General features: G+C 36.4%; 1 protein-coding gene across 1 annotated transcript in view; it reads left to right on the forward strand.

Moving 5' to 3' along the window:
* The window catches only part of LOC107686965 (plexin-B2-like), a gene marked incomplete at its 3' end in the record, with an annotated part of 171,579 nt that overhangs the window by 90,907 nt on the left and 63,803 nt on the right, over positions 1-16,869 (forward strand). The window contains exon 3 of the mRNA XM_016484089.1: positions 9,591-9,737. Coding sequence (XP_016339575.1) covers positions 9,650-9,737 — 88 coding nt within the window. The remainder of the gene's footprint in view (positions 1-9,590; positions 9,738-16,869) is intronic.

Here is a 16,869-nt window from a genome sequence, read left to right on the forward strand (position 1 = left end):
ATAAATTATTTTTTTATTCTTGATATTTTTATTTTATAAATATTTTATTAAGCAACTGACTTCGTTCATTCATTCATTCACATTTATTTATTTGTTTGTTAGTAATAATAGTAATAGTAACAAAATAAACAAACAAATAAATAATAATTGATTAATAATAATAATATAACAATACTATGTATATATTTATCTGATGTAGTAATGGTAACAAACTAAATAAACTATAAATAATAATTAATATCCAGAGTAAACATTATTATTATTATTATTATTATTATTATTACAATAAGCTATGTACATATGTTTATCTGTTAATTAAAATAGTAACAAAATAAATCCTAATAAATATCCCAAAATTACCTAATTATATTATTTTTATTTATAAATAAACAAATAAATAATATCCATAATATATATACAAAATAAACTATTGTTCTTATTATCTTCATCAAAGACAACAATAACAATAATAATAATAATAGTTTGTTTGCGTGTTCATTTTTAGTGGACTGTATTTATTTGCGTAGCAGCTTATACATTAATGATTGGCTCTGAAGTTGTGTATGGAGAATCACATGCCAGTCAAGCATACTCAGTGTTAGGAGTGTGTTGTGATCACTAACCCATAGCATGAGCCGTGGCAAACTGCTAATTATTCGCGTCTCTCTCTCTCTCCTGCACTCTCAGTGAACTCTTGTCCTCGGCGAGACCCACATCAGCTGACAGAGCCTCGGCGTGAGTGTGTTTCCAGTTATAGCCAGACATTTGTTGGCAGGAAGTAGCTGCCTGTAGTGTTTTGACTGTCTTTGGACTTCCGCCTGCTTTGTAGCAGAAAAGATTTGACTGTTTACGCTCAGTAGCGGAGTAAGAGAGGCCGCCAGACTGCCACCTCCAGGGCCGCATCTGGGGAACGTGATGAGTCCCATGTGGAAACGATGAGAGATTCCTTCTCACTGGAAGCTTTTTCGTTAAGGAGATATCCTGACCGATGGGCTGGAATGAAACAGAAACTCTCGCCGAACATTGCGCTGGGAATTTGTTTCCTTGCACACACTCATTCCCACACAAACTTTCCAAGCAGTGAGTGAGTTTTTCTGCTGCTTGTATAACTGTGAAAGAACATGAACCATCTGCTGGATTTCTGTCCTGGCATACGGCTGAACATTTATTCCATAAATATACGCATAATATGTGGCGTGTTTAGATTTGAGGTTCAATTAGCCAGTGCTGGTTAAAGGCTTTCGAAGATCTTTGCGTTGTAACGTTATTTGAGAAACTTTCAATAAGTCTGTTAACCTTATTTAGGAGTATTTTACTGTTTATTTTTGTGGCTTTTCTCATATTTAGTTTTAGCTGCATTCCAGATTCAGACTTTCAAATTTAGGGTTTGTTTACATGACAACAATTGTCCTAAAATTGAAAATTTTTCTTTTGCATTTGGAAAGTTTTGCTCACAGAAGACAATGTTGTCAAAATTCACACGGATTCGCAAAAATGACTAAAAACGCTGTATTATCATGCCAGGCCAGTAGATGGCGATGTCACTTTGTAAAGGAACACTACTGAATATGAAATATGCTTCATGGATAATGTCACTGTTTTCATACATTTGCATTTTCGTAGTTTACATGAAGACGATAGCGGTGTCGTGTTCAAATACTTGCACTTTGAAACCCGTTTTTAGACTTTTTTTAGACAGTTTTTAGTTAAAAACGGTGTCGTGAAAAAACCTGCTTAAATTATGAAAGTCCATCATAGAAAAAAATTATTATAATCTAATCCGTCAGTCAACAGGTAACTTTATTAAGAACTGCAACATAATACTTGTAGTTAAACTACCAGTAAAATTAACAACTTTTACTTGAGTAGAAAATGTACACAATAAAAATTTTCCAGGATGTAATTTTCTGCAGAACTCATTTATTTATTTGTGTGTTTGTTTGTTTATTAGTTATTGAATAAGCATTGATTTTTAATGTATGAAATATATTAATATATAAATACATAAATATAAAAATTATTTATTCTATTTTGTTTAATATGTATGTATGTATTTATTTATAACTGTTATTGAATAAGCATTTATTTATAAAATAAATGAATATATAAATACATAAATATGCAAATAAATTATTCTATTTGTTTAATATTTATTTATTTATTATTTTTTTGTTATTGAATAAATACTTTATTAATGAAATATATGAATGAATAAATAAATAAATAAATATAAAATTAATTATTCTATTTTATTTTTATTCCTAATATTTTTTTATTTTAGATAAAATTAAATAAATTTAAATTAAACAAATGTTTTATTGATTGATTGCACTATTTTCAGTATACTTGCCAGTAACACACATGAAGGTAAGGTGGACTGAGAAAATGTACAGTCCATAGTAAATATTATATATGTAATAAATTTTAAAAAAGTTTTATTACTGAATTTCTGAAATATTTGATAAGGATTGTAAATTCACCTGCCAGTAGCGGGTGTTGCAAAGTTAACTTTAGATTCTGTGAAGACTCTGCTTCATCTGAAGTGTTACCAGAGTGTTATTTTCTATTGTGCTGTATAGATCAGAATAGAGGGGTTTCTATCTGTGATAGCACAGACTTTCCAGCAGTGCCATTTTAGCACCATGTGTCTCTGCTCAGCTATTCACCTCACAAACCTTTGGTGTTTGAACCCAGTGTTGAATCTCACATCACCTCGGCATCAATGGCCGGCGTTTCCTCAGGTAAAACCAAACAAACGAGAAACAGGCCAGAATCTTATGTGTCTTGTTATGTTCCCTTCTGAGACCAAAACTGTCTTTATGTTGGCAGTTTGAGAGTAAACCAAGCAGGAACATTGTTTGAGGGATACGTCTGTCTCGCTGACAGCATCAAACCTCTGGCTTTACTCGCATGGACACTAACACGCTTCTCCACCTCAGCTACACACTACAGCTGAATCCCAATTCATAAACCAGCACTCAAACAGTATGCGAGGTTAGCACATCTCAAGTCATAGTATGTTGAAAACTAGTGCGCTAAAGGTTTCCAGTGTTTTCCTTGGGGATTCAGATTCCATTTCCTAAATGGGTCTGTTAATGATTTTTGTAGTGCTTTTGAGGTAGAAATATTTGTAAACAAGAAGTTTGATTCCTTTGCGAAATAATGGGATAATTTCCCATCAACTACAAGAACAATCAGCAAACTGATCTACATCTCATGAGACTTAGGCTACGTCCACACGAAGCCAGAGCTTTCCCTTTCCGATCTTTTTTTTCCCCTCGTCTCAAGAAATATCTGTGTCCACACGAAACCACGAAACCGACACAAAACGATGTAGTATACATGCCAGACCAGCATGTGGCGCTGTAATTCTGCCACAGAGATGCACTAAAAATGGAGAAGAAGACTTGGACTATGCGCATAAACCTTGCGCGCGGTATACAAACGAACATGGAACAATACATGTATTAATCTGTGTTAATGTTAGTTAATAAAAAGAAAATCATTCAGTGTTTGTTCATGTTTCTGTTGCTGTTACGTGACGTAGCGTTGTCTGACTAGGGGCGAGACATGGGCTGATGACGTCATTGTTTCAGAAAATATACGGATTCGCTGTCCACACGAAAACGCAAGGGTGGCGTTTTCAGATTTATCCACTCTGGAACCCGGTTTCAATAAATATCGGTTTCACTCTCCCAAAAGGCCGGATCCGTCTGGACAAAATGTCTATATGATACAAAATTAATGCGTATACAGCTAAACGCGTCTTCGTGTGGACGGGGCCTTAAGAACAAAACACAGTAAGCTGCAAGATATGTGTTTATTTCATATATATGTGTTAACTATACTGGTTGTGCTGTATGTTTGATTCACTAAGAAGAGCTGGTTCATAAGAATCATTTCTTGGAATCATATGGTCTGCACTGTTTCTGCTTTGTCTTTGGTTCACTAGCAAGAACCAGTTCAAAAGAGTCATTTGTTTGGGAATGATTTAGTCCGCACTATGTGTGCTGTATGTGTTTCATTCATTAACAAGAATTGGTTTGAAATAGTCTTGTCTGCACTGTTGGTGCTGTATATATTTGAATTCCAACAAAAATTGATTAAAAAGAGTCATTTGTTTGGGAATGATTTAGTCTGCACTGTTTGTGTTCTATGTGTTTGGTTGACTAATAAGAACCGGTTCAAAAGAGTAATTTGTTTGGGAAACATTATGCTCCACTGTTTGTGCTGTACTGTACGTGTTTGATTCACTAACGATAATTTGTTCAAAAGAGTTATTTGTTCAGGAATCATTTGGTCTGCACTGTTTGTGCTGTATATGTTTGATTTGCTAATGAAAATTGATTCAAAAGAGTAATTTGTTTGGGAACTATGTGTGCTGTATGTGTTTGGGTGACTAACATAAAATGGTGTAAAAAGTAATTTGTTTGGGAATCATTTGATCTGAACTTTTTGTGCTGTACTGAATGTGTTTGATTCACTAACAAATATTGGTTTAAAGGATTTGTTTCTCTGGGAATCATTTGGTTTGCACGGTTTGCGCTGTATATGTTTGATTCATCAACAAAATTGGTTCAAAAGAGTCATTTTTGGGAAATTCTTTGGTCTGAACTGTCTGTGCTGTGATCATTTGATTCACTATCAAGAACCAGTTTGCGAGTCTTTTGCTCTTTTGCTTTATGTGTTTGATTCACTAGCAAAATTGGTTCAAAAGAATCAGTTGTTTGGGAATCAGGTCTGCTCTGTTTGGGCTGTATCTGTTTGATTCACCAGCAAGAACGGGTTCATAAGAGTTATTTGTTTAGATGAAGGAAAGTGAAGTGGATTCAAGACCGAAGAGTTTAAAAAAAAAAAAAATTTTATGTAATGACTAGTGTTGTTGAAAAAACAGCATATATGCTGGTTAGGTATGTTTTGAAGCATGGCAGCTGGTTTAAGCTGGTCCTTAGTTGGTCCTGAGCTGGTTATAAGCTGGTTCTAAGCAGCTAGCTCCTGTTCAGAACCAGCTCGTGACCAACTAAGGACCAGCTTAAACCAGCTCAAACCAGCTGTCATGCTTCAAAACATACCTAACCAGCATATGCTGTTTTTTCAACAGGGGAATTTAGCTAGATGCTAATGCTTACATACAAACACAACATGGGGGTCTGAGATATCAAATGTATTATGCTGTGGCAGTATGTACTAATATTGGCGTACCGCAGGAGTTTTTAGCAGGGGGTCCACAATGGTATCACAGGGGTCCGTCAATGATTAAACAGAAATACAGTATTAAATTAACTTCAACCAAATGCTAAATCTTGCATCTCGTCTACCACATTAAAATGTATGAATTCAAAATAAAATGTACACGTCTGTACATCAATACTGATTATTTGAATGACTTTGCTATGTTAGCATCATAGCAAAGTATCCAAATATGCTACTATACATATGATATTATAGGTCAGACTTGAAATCTAATCAGTTTTATGCCATATATACTTAATAAATACTCAAAAGTATGTGTGAATTGTCTGTTTTTGAGGTTTAACCTGGTAGTTTGAGTTTGAATATGATCCTAGTTTTGTAATATAACTGTAATATTTACTCATGACCTTCAGAAAGCATATTCATGTGGCAGCTGTCGTTTTGTCACATGAAAACTTGATTGTTTTAAAGTTTGATGGATTTTGACGGAGTCTGACGTGCGTCTTTCCGGCAGAGCTGAAAGGAAACATCTAGCGAGAAGATGCCTTTTGCTGTCTTCTGTCATTCTCTGTCACCCACAGTCTGTGGTATAAAATCGCTGTCTCTTCGCTGAGAAATGTCTGCGTGTTGCCGTCTGGTGTAACTCTGTGTCCTCTGAGCTCTGGAGATTCGGGGATATGTGTGTTGAAGGAAGGAGAAAAGAAATGGCTTTCATTTCTTTTGTCTTCAAATGAAATTCTCCTGACTTTTCCCTCCTCTCTGACACGCTGATTAATTCCAGCATGTTGTGTCTTTATATTAGGGCATGAGCGGACCGGACCTCGGCTAAGCAAACCAATCTCATCCTGTTGCCATGGGAGTGCTTTCCTCGCACCGTTGGTAGCTAGAGCTTGGCCCATCACCAGATCGAACGCGTACCAACTTCCTGTTCCTTCTATGAGGGCTGTGAAAGAGCTCAGATGGAGCATTTCGTTCAGACTCTGGTCTACTTGTAGTTTATATACAGCAGTATTATTATAGTTCACTAAAACTTTTAAAAAATGTTACTTGAAATAAAATAAATGTTAACTGAATTAAAAATCAAATATGAAAAAAACTTTTATTTCAGCTAGTTGTCAAGGCACCAAGGCAACATTTCTCATTTTCATTTAGTTTAACTTTATGTAGTAAAATAACTAAAACTAAAACTGAAATAAAAATGTATAATAATAAAAAAAAAAAAACATTTAAAAAAAAAACCCACAAAATTAAAAACTGGAAATAAAAAAATAAAAACTAAGTATCTCTGTGATACTAAAATTAAAGTGGTGAATTGCTGCCACATGCCTATTATTTTTTATACTCAATTATGTCCTAATAACGAGATATGTCATTTAAATAAAATATACCTTGTTATTATGAGAAAATCTTTTGTTTAAACAACATAATATCTTGTTATTATGAGAAAATGTCATTTAAATGTTATTACGAGAAAATATTTTGTTTTAACTGCATAAATCTCGTTATTATGAGAACATATATTGTTTTAATGGCATAGCATCTCATTATGTGAAAATATGTTGTTTTAAAAAGAAAATGACGTTTTAACAACATAGCATCTCGTTATTATGAGAAAATATATTTTAACAACATGTCTCATTATTACAAGAAAATATTTCATTTAAATGACATAGCATCTCACAAGAAATTGTTGTTTTATTGACAAAATATTATGAGAAAATTTCGTTTTAACAAGAAAAATGTAATTTTAACAACATAGCATCATTTTAATGACATAACATCTCATTATTACAAGAAAATATTGTTTAAATTACATAAAATCTCATTATTATGACATAAGTGAGTGGAAAAAATAATATGTACTGTATGTGGCAGCAATGCACCACCGTATAAAACAACACTAATATACAGTATGTTGTGATATTTCTTATGGGCAGGTGCAGAAAAAAGAATTGTATAATTGTTTATTTTGACAAATTATTTTAGTGTCTTCAAACAATCCTTCATAATGCTTTTGCCCTATTAAAGGTGCTTTAAGGAATGGCTTTAATGTCACGGATAAAGCGTCTCCACTACCTGATAGACATCGCTGAAATAGGTGTGTCGAGACATCAGATCCGTCTCTGTGAAAGATCAAGATTAATAAAAAAGATTTGGGGAGTGGCCAGAAGTCTTAGCCAATCAGAAACTGTCTCTGCCTGTCAATCATGTTGCATGTTCATGATTAGAATGGCAATTCTTAAGGAATTTAACCATTCAGGTTCTATTAATGAGTCTTGTAGTATTTTGAGGAAGAAATATTTTGGAAACGAAGTGTGATTTCATTGCAAAATGATGGAATAATTTCCCGTCAACTACATTAACAGTCATGAGGTATACAATGATTTAAGTCTCAAAGTCTTAAGTACAAAACAGTCAGTTGTAAGATGTACAGTATCTCACAGAAGTGAGTACACCCCTCACATTTTTGTAAATATTTTATTATATCTTTTCATGTGACAACACTGAAGAAATGACACTTTGCTACAATGTAAAGTAGTGAGTGTACAGCTTGTATAACAGTGTGAATTTGCTGTCCCCTCAAAATAACTCAACACACAGCCATTAATGTCTAAACCGCTGGCCACAAAAGTGAGTACACCCCTAAGTGAAAATGTCCAAATTGGGCCCAATTAGCCATTTTCTCTCCCCGGTGTCATGTGACTCATTAGTGTTACAAGGTCTCAGGTGTGAATGGGGAGCAGCTGTGTTAAATTTGGTGTTATCGCTCTCACTCTCTCATACTGGTCACTGGAAGTTCAACATGGCACCTCATGGCAAAGAACTCTCTGAGGATCTGAAAAAAAGAATTGTTGCTCTACATAAAGATGGCGTAGGCTATAAGAAGATTGCCAAGACCCTGAAACTGAGCTGCAGCACGGTGGCCAAGACCATACAGCGGTTTAACAGGACAGGTTCCACTCAGAACAGGCCTCGCCATGGTCGACCAAAGAAGTTGAGTGCACGTGCTCAGCGTCATATCCAGAGGTTGTGTTTGGGAAATAGACGTATGAGTGCTGCCAGCATTGCTGCAGAGGTTGAAGGGGTGGGGGGTCAGCCTGTCAGTGCTCAAACCATACGCCGCACACTGCATCAAATTGATCTGCATGTACTCACTTTTGTGGCCAGCGGTTTAGACATTAATGGCTGTGCGTTGAGTTATTTTGAGGGGACAGCAAATTTACACTGTTGTACAAGCTGTACACTCACTACTTTACATTGTAGTAAAGTATCATTTCTTCAGTGTTGTCACATGAAAAGATATAATAAAATATTTACAAAAATGTGAGGGGTGTACTCACTTCTGTGAGATACTGTATGTGTTTGATTCACTAAAAACAAACGACTCATAAGAGTCATGTTTTTCATTGACTTTCAAAAGAAGTCATTTGTTTGGCAATCAGTTGGTCTACACTGGTTACACTGTATGTGATTTGGAGTCAATTGTTTTGGAATCCTTTGGTCTGCATTGGTTGTGCTGAATAATATTTGTCTGATTTACTAACAAGAACTGGTTAATAATAGTTATTTGTTCAGGAATCATTTGGTCTGAACCTTTTTGTGCTGTATGTGTTTAGAACATAGACTGTAAAAAAACATGGACGTAGTGTCCGTGACCTCACCCGTAGGTTTCTAAAGAGCGTTTTTGAAGCTCAAAGTGGGCCGTCGCCATCTTGGCAGCGAGTCACTCCCGGATAATCGAAAATGGGCAAGAGGCGGGAGCTGGTTGCTGAAACCACGCCCACCTAGCTCGACGCCGGTGACAGCAGCGGCAATCCACCTGCAATCCACGCCCTTAATTATGCAGAACTTTAAGGCTTAATATAATTTAAACGGATGAGTTATAAAAAAATTCACCCCCCTCACAGTTGTCATGAAGGACAAAATTAGCTATATAGACCAAAATCATTTTTTTAACCAGGCTGTAAACATGTTTTTTTCTGCTGTAAAGTTGGGCATTTTAACATGGGGAGTCTATGGGATTGACTCCCTTTTGCAGCCAGCCTCTAGCGGGCAGTTGACGAATTACAGTTTAAGTCACTTCCGTGTTGGCTTCACGAGAGAGAGAGCGGGAGGTTGCCTCTTGGTTTAGACTCACTTCAGAAAAAAGTTTAAAAAAATCATTTTGTCAGGAATCATTTGGTCTGCATGTTTTCTTTTGGTTCACTTTAAAGAACTGGCTTGTAAGAGTCATTTGTTCTGGAATCATTTGGTTTGCACTGGATGCACTGAATGTTTTTGATTCAGTAAAATCATGTTTGAGCTACATTTGAACAAAATAGCCTACATCGGTGGCCTGTGGGTAGCTTATAGCTCTAATATATTTTCCTTTTTATTTTTGTCTTTTTGGTCAACAGATATCTTGAGACTAAACGATAGGAAGACAAGACAAGAGAACAGGGCCAGAAGACAACACATGCTGGATACAAATTCACCTCCACCTGAGCTCTGTATTAATGCGCCAAGTTGCATCAACCCTTTACAACACCGCAAACAACCTGCAGGTAAACTATGAGCTAGCCTATACTTTCAGTTTTTTTCCAAGAATTGTCATTGCCCATCGTGATTTAGGCTATTGTTCCTAATTTCATTTTTTTGTGAACATTTTTGTCTTTCTATCTTTATAAATGCAGTAAACCACTCAAGGTTGCACATCACACAGTTAAAGGAGTAGTTCACCTAAAAATGAAATTTTGCTTAAAATGTGCTCACCCTCAGGCCATTGAGCATGTAGATCAGTTTGTTTCTTTATCAGAAACAGATTTGGAGAAATGTAGCATTCCATCACTTGCTCACCAGTGGATCCTCTGCAGTGAATGGGTGCCATCAGAATGAGAGTCCAAACAGCTGATAAAAACATCACAATAATCCACAAGTAATCCATACAACTACATTTCTCCAAATCTGTTCCGATGAAGAAACAAACTCATCTACATGCTCGATGGCCTGAGGGCGAGTGCATTTTCAGCAAATGTTAATTTTTGCATGAATGGTAAAATCACTGTAATGCTCAGCCTCAGGTGGCTTATTGGTTTATTCTGACCCGCCCGTTACCATCTGGCCCGTGGCCCCGTGATGCCATCTCCTCTGGTGTTGTATCGGAGATGCCCATCGACGTGCCCCTCTTAATCAGCGCACCTGTCCAAACAGATGTCCACGAGGATTTTGTTTATTGATCGCGTGTGCTGCTCGATCTCCTTGACAGGAGTCACAGGATGAACTCCTGGGGTCTCAGAGGAAATGAGAAATCATTCTTCCTCATATCATTTGTTTTTTTTAATATCTGATAAGCTTGCATGTGCAGGCTTTGTGTTTTATTTGTGCGGATCAAGGCTGACTCAGGCTAGGCTCCACAGCTGTTTCTCAGGTACAGTCCAGCAGCCTTGAGCGAGAGGAACGAGAGCAGCATTGACAAAACGCTTCAGACGCCTTGTGAGAGTGAAATCTGTCTGTTTGCTTCCGTACACTCTGTATTCCGGGTCTCAAGGTGATGCACCTGTCGGCCGTCTAGAGTGATTCTGTCGGGAAGCACACTGTCTTCAGGCGATGGCTTGTTAGTTTGGAGGTGGGACTCTCGTTTTGAGCTCTGGGTTCAGTGGTTAAAGTCAGCATGAAACCGCATATGCAACCCATTTTATTCTTGTAGTGTGATGTATTTCTGATACAATATGTAGGATAGGACTTCATTAGGTTCATTAGGAATTGATTTGATGGTGGAAAGTGGGCATTTCACATAAGAATGGAGTCAGAGCGAGTTTATAGTGATAAAAAACTTTTAAGAAAGCTTTTTAGCCATAATCTCTTTAACGAAATGATTGACGAAACAATCAGTTGTTGTTGTTGTTGTTGTTGTTGTTGTGCATTTTAAGGGATAGAAAACAAGATAAGAACAGCAAAGAAAAAAAAAAGAAATACATTTAGTAACTATAATTAAAAGATTTTAAATAAAATATTCTATTGACAACGATATGATGACAAAAAGTAACAAGATGTGTTAATATGTTAATTACTGTTATTTAAAAACCGCAAATAGTTACTGTTAATTAAAACAATGATTTAAGAAAGAAGAAAAATGTTTAATAATTTATTCATAATTTTTTAACATATAATTGTGATAAGCATATAGTGCGTTTGTATATATAAACAAGCATATACTTTCTTTGAGATGTACATTAATAAATGTTATATATATTATATTATTTTATTTTATTTTTTTGTCTACACTTTTAATATTAATAATACTTATTTTTGTTGTTAAGGTTTAAAATGTTCAAAACTTGGTTAAGGTTTGGTTAAACTGTTTGGAAGTTTGATTAAGCTTTAGTTTGTTCAAGTTTAAGACACATTAATGACATTCTGTCAGTGTAAAATAGGCTAAAATTAATGTGTGTTGACAAAATATTGACTCAATTTAAATTACATGGTTTCAAAACTATTACAAATCTGGAAAAATAAACGTGAAGGCTAAAGGTCAATTCAATTTTTGTTCTTTATTTCTTTATTTGCAGTGTTTAATTATTGTAGTACCATTTTTGTATTAATGATAAACAGCTGTAAATGACCTCATTATCTAGTGGTAAGATTAAAGAAAGATTCAGAAACATTATTTTTCACTATCCAGTCGATTCCAGATGGATAAAGTCAAGTCACACATCTCATTATGTAAGTTAAATGGGTTGCAAATGTCAATTGACGCTCACTTTAGATAATGAGTAGCTTGACAAACTGCAGTTTTAAAGTATCTTCCCCAGCACTGCCTCCACCGGCGTCAGGAGTGAAAAGTGCACATGAGGAGAAACAGAAGCATGCAGTAATTTGAACAAGAGGTGGTCTGACTCACTCCAAAACGACTGTCCTTTGCAGCGTATTCACTTAGCTTTCAACTAAAGAGAGGACAGCCGTTTAATTAGCAGTGTTTGTTTTAAAAATGGTAAATGATTATCTGTGTGCTGGAGGCATTCAGGTCTGCCGTTTTTCTGCTGGCCTTCAGGACGGGACGATGATTGAATGTGTAGAGCCGGTAGCACACACACACACACACACACGTTTAGCTTGATCCCTGCTAATCTTGTCAGCCATCAATATGTTTGGTCAGTGCAGGTATCAGCGATTGATTTTTCTTCTCGGGTTCAATGCGATTCAGAGTGAAAAACCCACGGCTCCATCTCTACTCTTATTCATCATGTCCTTGTTTCTCCTTCCCTCTCATCAGATCTTCTCCTCTCTTCTTGTTCTTCTCTCACCTCACCCTGATCTGAGTTCAGGCCCGTTGAGATTTAGCATTAACATGCTTCTTCGTGTGAAGTTCGGAGGACGTTCTCAAACCTCTTGTACTTGTCTGGGCTTTTGGCATGTTTTTAGCAGTTCTCGCTATGCCAAGCATCAATATCACTGTTTCTCTTTCTTACTGTTCAAATCCCTAACACTATTCAAATTTTGTGCTACAGTCACAGATGATTCCTCAAATCTCGCTGCTGTGGGAACTGAACTGAGAATGCTTTTTAAATTTCAGTTCAGTTTTGAGAAATGTTTAACAGATGGATGGATGGCTAGATTGTTACATTGTTGGATGGATGGTTAGGTGGTTAGATTGCTAGATTGTTAGATGGTTAGAAGGTTTGTCGCCGTTGTCCTGTGGCTGCAGTCGCATCATCTAGGTGGATGCTGCACACTGGTGGTGGTTGAGGAGAGACCCCCCTCCCCACATGATTGTAAAGCGCTTTGGGTGTACAGCATTACACAATAAGGCGCTATATAAATGCATCATTCATTCATTCATTCAAGGTTGGATGGATGGTAAGGTGGTTAAATGGTGAGATGATTTTTAATGGTTAGAAGATTGGATGTATGGATGAATGGTTAGATGGATGTATGGATGGATGGTAAAGTGGTTAAATGGTTAGATGATTAGATGGTTAGAAGGTTGGATGTTTGGATGAATGGTTAGATGGATGGATGGTTAAGTGGTTAGATGGTTAGAAGGTTGGATGTTTGGATGAATGGTTAGATGGATGGATGGTTAAGTGGTTAGATGGTTAGAAGGTTGGATGTATGGATGAATGTTTAGATGGATGGATGGATGGATGGTTAGATGATTAGATGGTTAGAAGGTTGGATGCATGGATGAATTGGATGGATAGATAGATGGATAGTTGGATGGATGGTTAAGTGTTTAGATTGTTAGATGGATGGGTGGCTGGTTAGATTGTTGGATGGATGGATGGTCAGATGGATGATGGTTAAATAGTTAAATGGATGGGTGGATGTTTGATGGATGGATGGTTAGATTGTTAGATGGTTGGATGGATGGATGATGGCTAGGTAGTTGGATAGGTGGATGTTTGATGGTTGGATGAATGGAGGGATAGATGGTTAGATGGATGGTTAGAAGGTTAGATGAATGGATTAATGGATGGATAAATGGTTAGATGAACATTGTTGTGGTTTTTGGGGTAGTTGCTATGGTGGTTGCTAGGGTGTTGTTGTGCAGTTTCTAGAGTATTCGTGGGTTGGTTCTAAATGGTTTCTAAGGCATTGCTAGGCAGCTGAGAAGGTGTTTTCCGAGTGATGGATAGGGTATTTTTTTTCCTAACTTCAATGAAACAATCTTAAAAATAAAAAAAATTCAACGTCGTCTTATGAAGAACCATTTTCCATTATAAAGAAACTTTTGTGAAATGGAGCGGTTTCATGGATATTAAAGATTCTTCATGGAACCATCAAATATAATAAAGAACTTTTTAAGAAAAGTTTATGGAAAAAATGGTTATTTTAAGAACTGTTCCTTCAAAGGTTCTTTGGGGAACCCAAAGTGGCTGTTCTATGGCATCACTGCAAAAATCCACTTTTGGAAACTTTATTTTTAAAAGTGATAGCAACTTCAGAACAATATCCTTTGGTACTATAGAAACTTCAGAAGGTTCTTATTCATCAAGCTAAAACAAATCATCTTGAGACTTTATTTTTTAGAGTTGAGTTCATAAATCTTCACTAACATGTTGTATAAATTGACTCATTTGGCAGGAACGGACAGCTGTGAGTGTCTGAACACATTTTTTCCTTCCTTTCTCTGATCTTCTGTGCACAGGTTAATAAACAGATGACAGGAATGGCTGGATGCCTCATTGATTAGCAATAAACAAGGTTTGTTCAAATCAAATCACATTGCTTAAAAAGATACATTCTCAGGTCTAGACTAAACTTTATGAAAGTGTAGATGTAAGCTGAGCTGTAACAAGCTTGGAGATTAATTGATATGATCTTCATCAGTTTGATAACTGAACTCTGAATATGAATCACAGTCCAACATTTGTGATGAATGAATTCATCATGGTGAGTCGTGGAATAAATGGCGAAGAAACGTTTAATCGTCGTTTATCAGTGTGGTTCGCTTCAGTTTGTTTTAGAGTGATTGGTTTCAGGTTTAAGGGACTGACAAACCTTTAATGTGCTGGTAAAAAGAAGCAAGTAAAGCTTCAGTAGGTTCCGTCATGCTGCTGTCGCGCCCCACAGAGAGACACACAGAGACGGAGTAAGACAGACAGTGAGAGTCCTTTTGGGCCAGAGTGTGTGATCAAATATAGCCCCATCTTCACACCTCATAAAACTCTGTTATGTCGCTTTCAGACTCCAAAACCAACGAGAGGAAATGGCTGCTTGTCAGAGATGGCAGAGCTTTATTGGAAATGTTTCTGCTGGGTAAAATCCTCGGGAGAGTGTTTGATTACCACTGAATGAGTGCGGAACATGCTGTTTGTGACTGTGAAAGCAGGTAGCTCATCTGAGGTCCGCTTATAACTTATTCAGGCCACTTACAGTGGAAGAGACAGCGTCTGATCGACACTGACCAACAGCGCTTTGCTTTCTCATAGGGCCTTTCGCACCGCTTTAGTTCCAGAACTAAATGTACAGCACTAAAGTACTATTTAAAGGGTTGCATTCGCACCGACAGTGTGTACTAACCGCGGTGCGAAAGGCCGCATGTGTTGTTCAGGAGCAGGTATATCTGAAATTGGTGATGCCACAATAGACGAGCACGCAACAAGTACCAGTTCTTTCACAAAATACGAGTCCAATGCAGTTTTGCTTATGAATATCTAGTTTATTTGCTATGAGAAGTCTCACAAATTGATTATATAATTAATAATTATATATACGATAAGCAGATTAATTATTGTATATACACATAAATGGCCAAAATTATATGATATTAAGTAAATAAGTAATAATAATAATAATAATAATAATACAAAATAAAAAATATATTTATTTGTTGTTGCTTTTTTGTGTTAGGAGAAATTATATTTACTATATTTTAAACAGGCCTAAATGTCAGGTTGGTTCAAACTGGTAATTCTTGAGTTTGTGAATCTTTTGAATGCTTCATTAAAAAGAAACGATTCATAAGAATCATCTGCTCGTAAAACTATTAACATCTATATAAATATATATATATATATATATATATATATACATAGCAGTCTAGTGCCTTATGTGTAAATGTGACTTTGTTTCCAGCATACTAATTCAAACCTGTGCGTCCTGACTCCCTGAAATCCCGTGAAGCAGCCAATCAGATAGAAGCTTGTGATTCTAGTGAACTCTTTGCATTTTTTTTGCATCAGCCGGCATGTGGGCGTCTGAATCCCGGGCTCGTTCAGATCTGGTTATGGCTGGAGGAAAGCCTCTTTGCTCTTTCAGCAGACAGCATGAGGGCTTTTGATATGGACTTTGCTGAGAGCCTCAGGTCTGTGGATTGTTCTGAGGAGGTGCAGAAATCACAGATGACCAGCGCTGGAGTAGATGATGAGAACAAACTCCATTCAGCCTGGCTTTATCGCTCTGATCAGAGGCGGCAGGAATGGGCTTTGGAGAACAATCACCAGTGCTGTTAAATGTGACACCAGCATTTAGATCTGTTCATGCTGGCCAGATCTTCAGATCCATGCTTAGGAGGATAGAGATATGAAAAATATGGAAACATCCACTATGTAAGGGAATAGAATTGCACTCCGTATTAAATCTATATAGGATGCTACAGTAGCCCTACAAAGTAACAAAATATAAAATAAAAAAGAATGGCAGATATTTAGGCCAAAGTTGGCGAAGATTAAAAATCTTTGTCATTATTTTATCTTTGTTATTAAAAAATAAGAACAAAGATACACATTACAACTAAACATAATATACAAATAAAACAAACAGTGCTTTATTTTTCAGGTGCAGTAGGTGTATTTAGCAGTAGCATTCAAGAAATTAAATGAACAAATATAAAAATAAAAAGCAACTGCTTCAAAGCAACTGTATTAAAGTTCTTCAGTCAAGAGCAGTGAGTGTTTCATTGTTTTATTAAAGGAACACGCCACTATTTTTGAAAATAGGCTCATTTTCCAACTCCCCTAGAGTTAAACAGTTGAGTTTTACCGTTTTCGAATCCATTCAGCCGATCTCCGGGTTTGGCGGTAGCACTTTTAGCTGTAGCTTAGCATAGATCATTGAATCTGATTAGACCGTTAGCATCTCGCACAAAAATAACCAAAGAGTTTCAATATTTTTCCTATTTAAAACTTGACTCTCCTGTAGTTACATTGTGTACTAAGACCGACGGAAAATGAAAAGTTGCGATTTTCTAGGCCG

This window comes from Sinocyclocheilus anshuiensis, unplaced genomic scaffold, assembly GCF_001515605.1.
Source record: "Sinocyclocheilus anshuiensis isolate Anshui unplaced genomic scaffold, SAMN03320099.WGS_v1.1 scaffold1765, whole genome shotgun sequence".
Lineage (NCBI taxonomy): Eukaryota > Metazoa > Chordata > Actinopteri > Cypriniformes > Cyprinidae > Sinocyclocheilus > Sinocyclocheilus anshuiensis.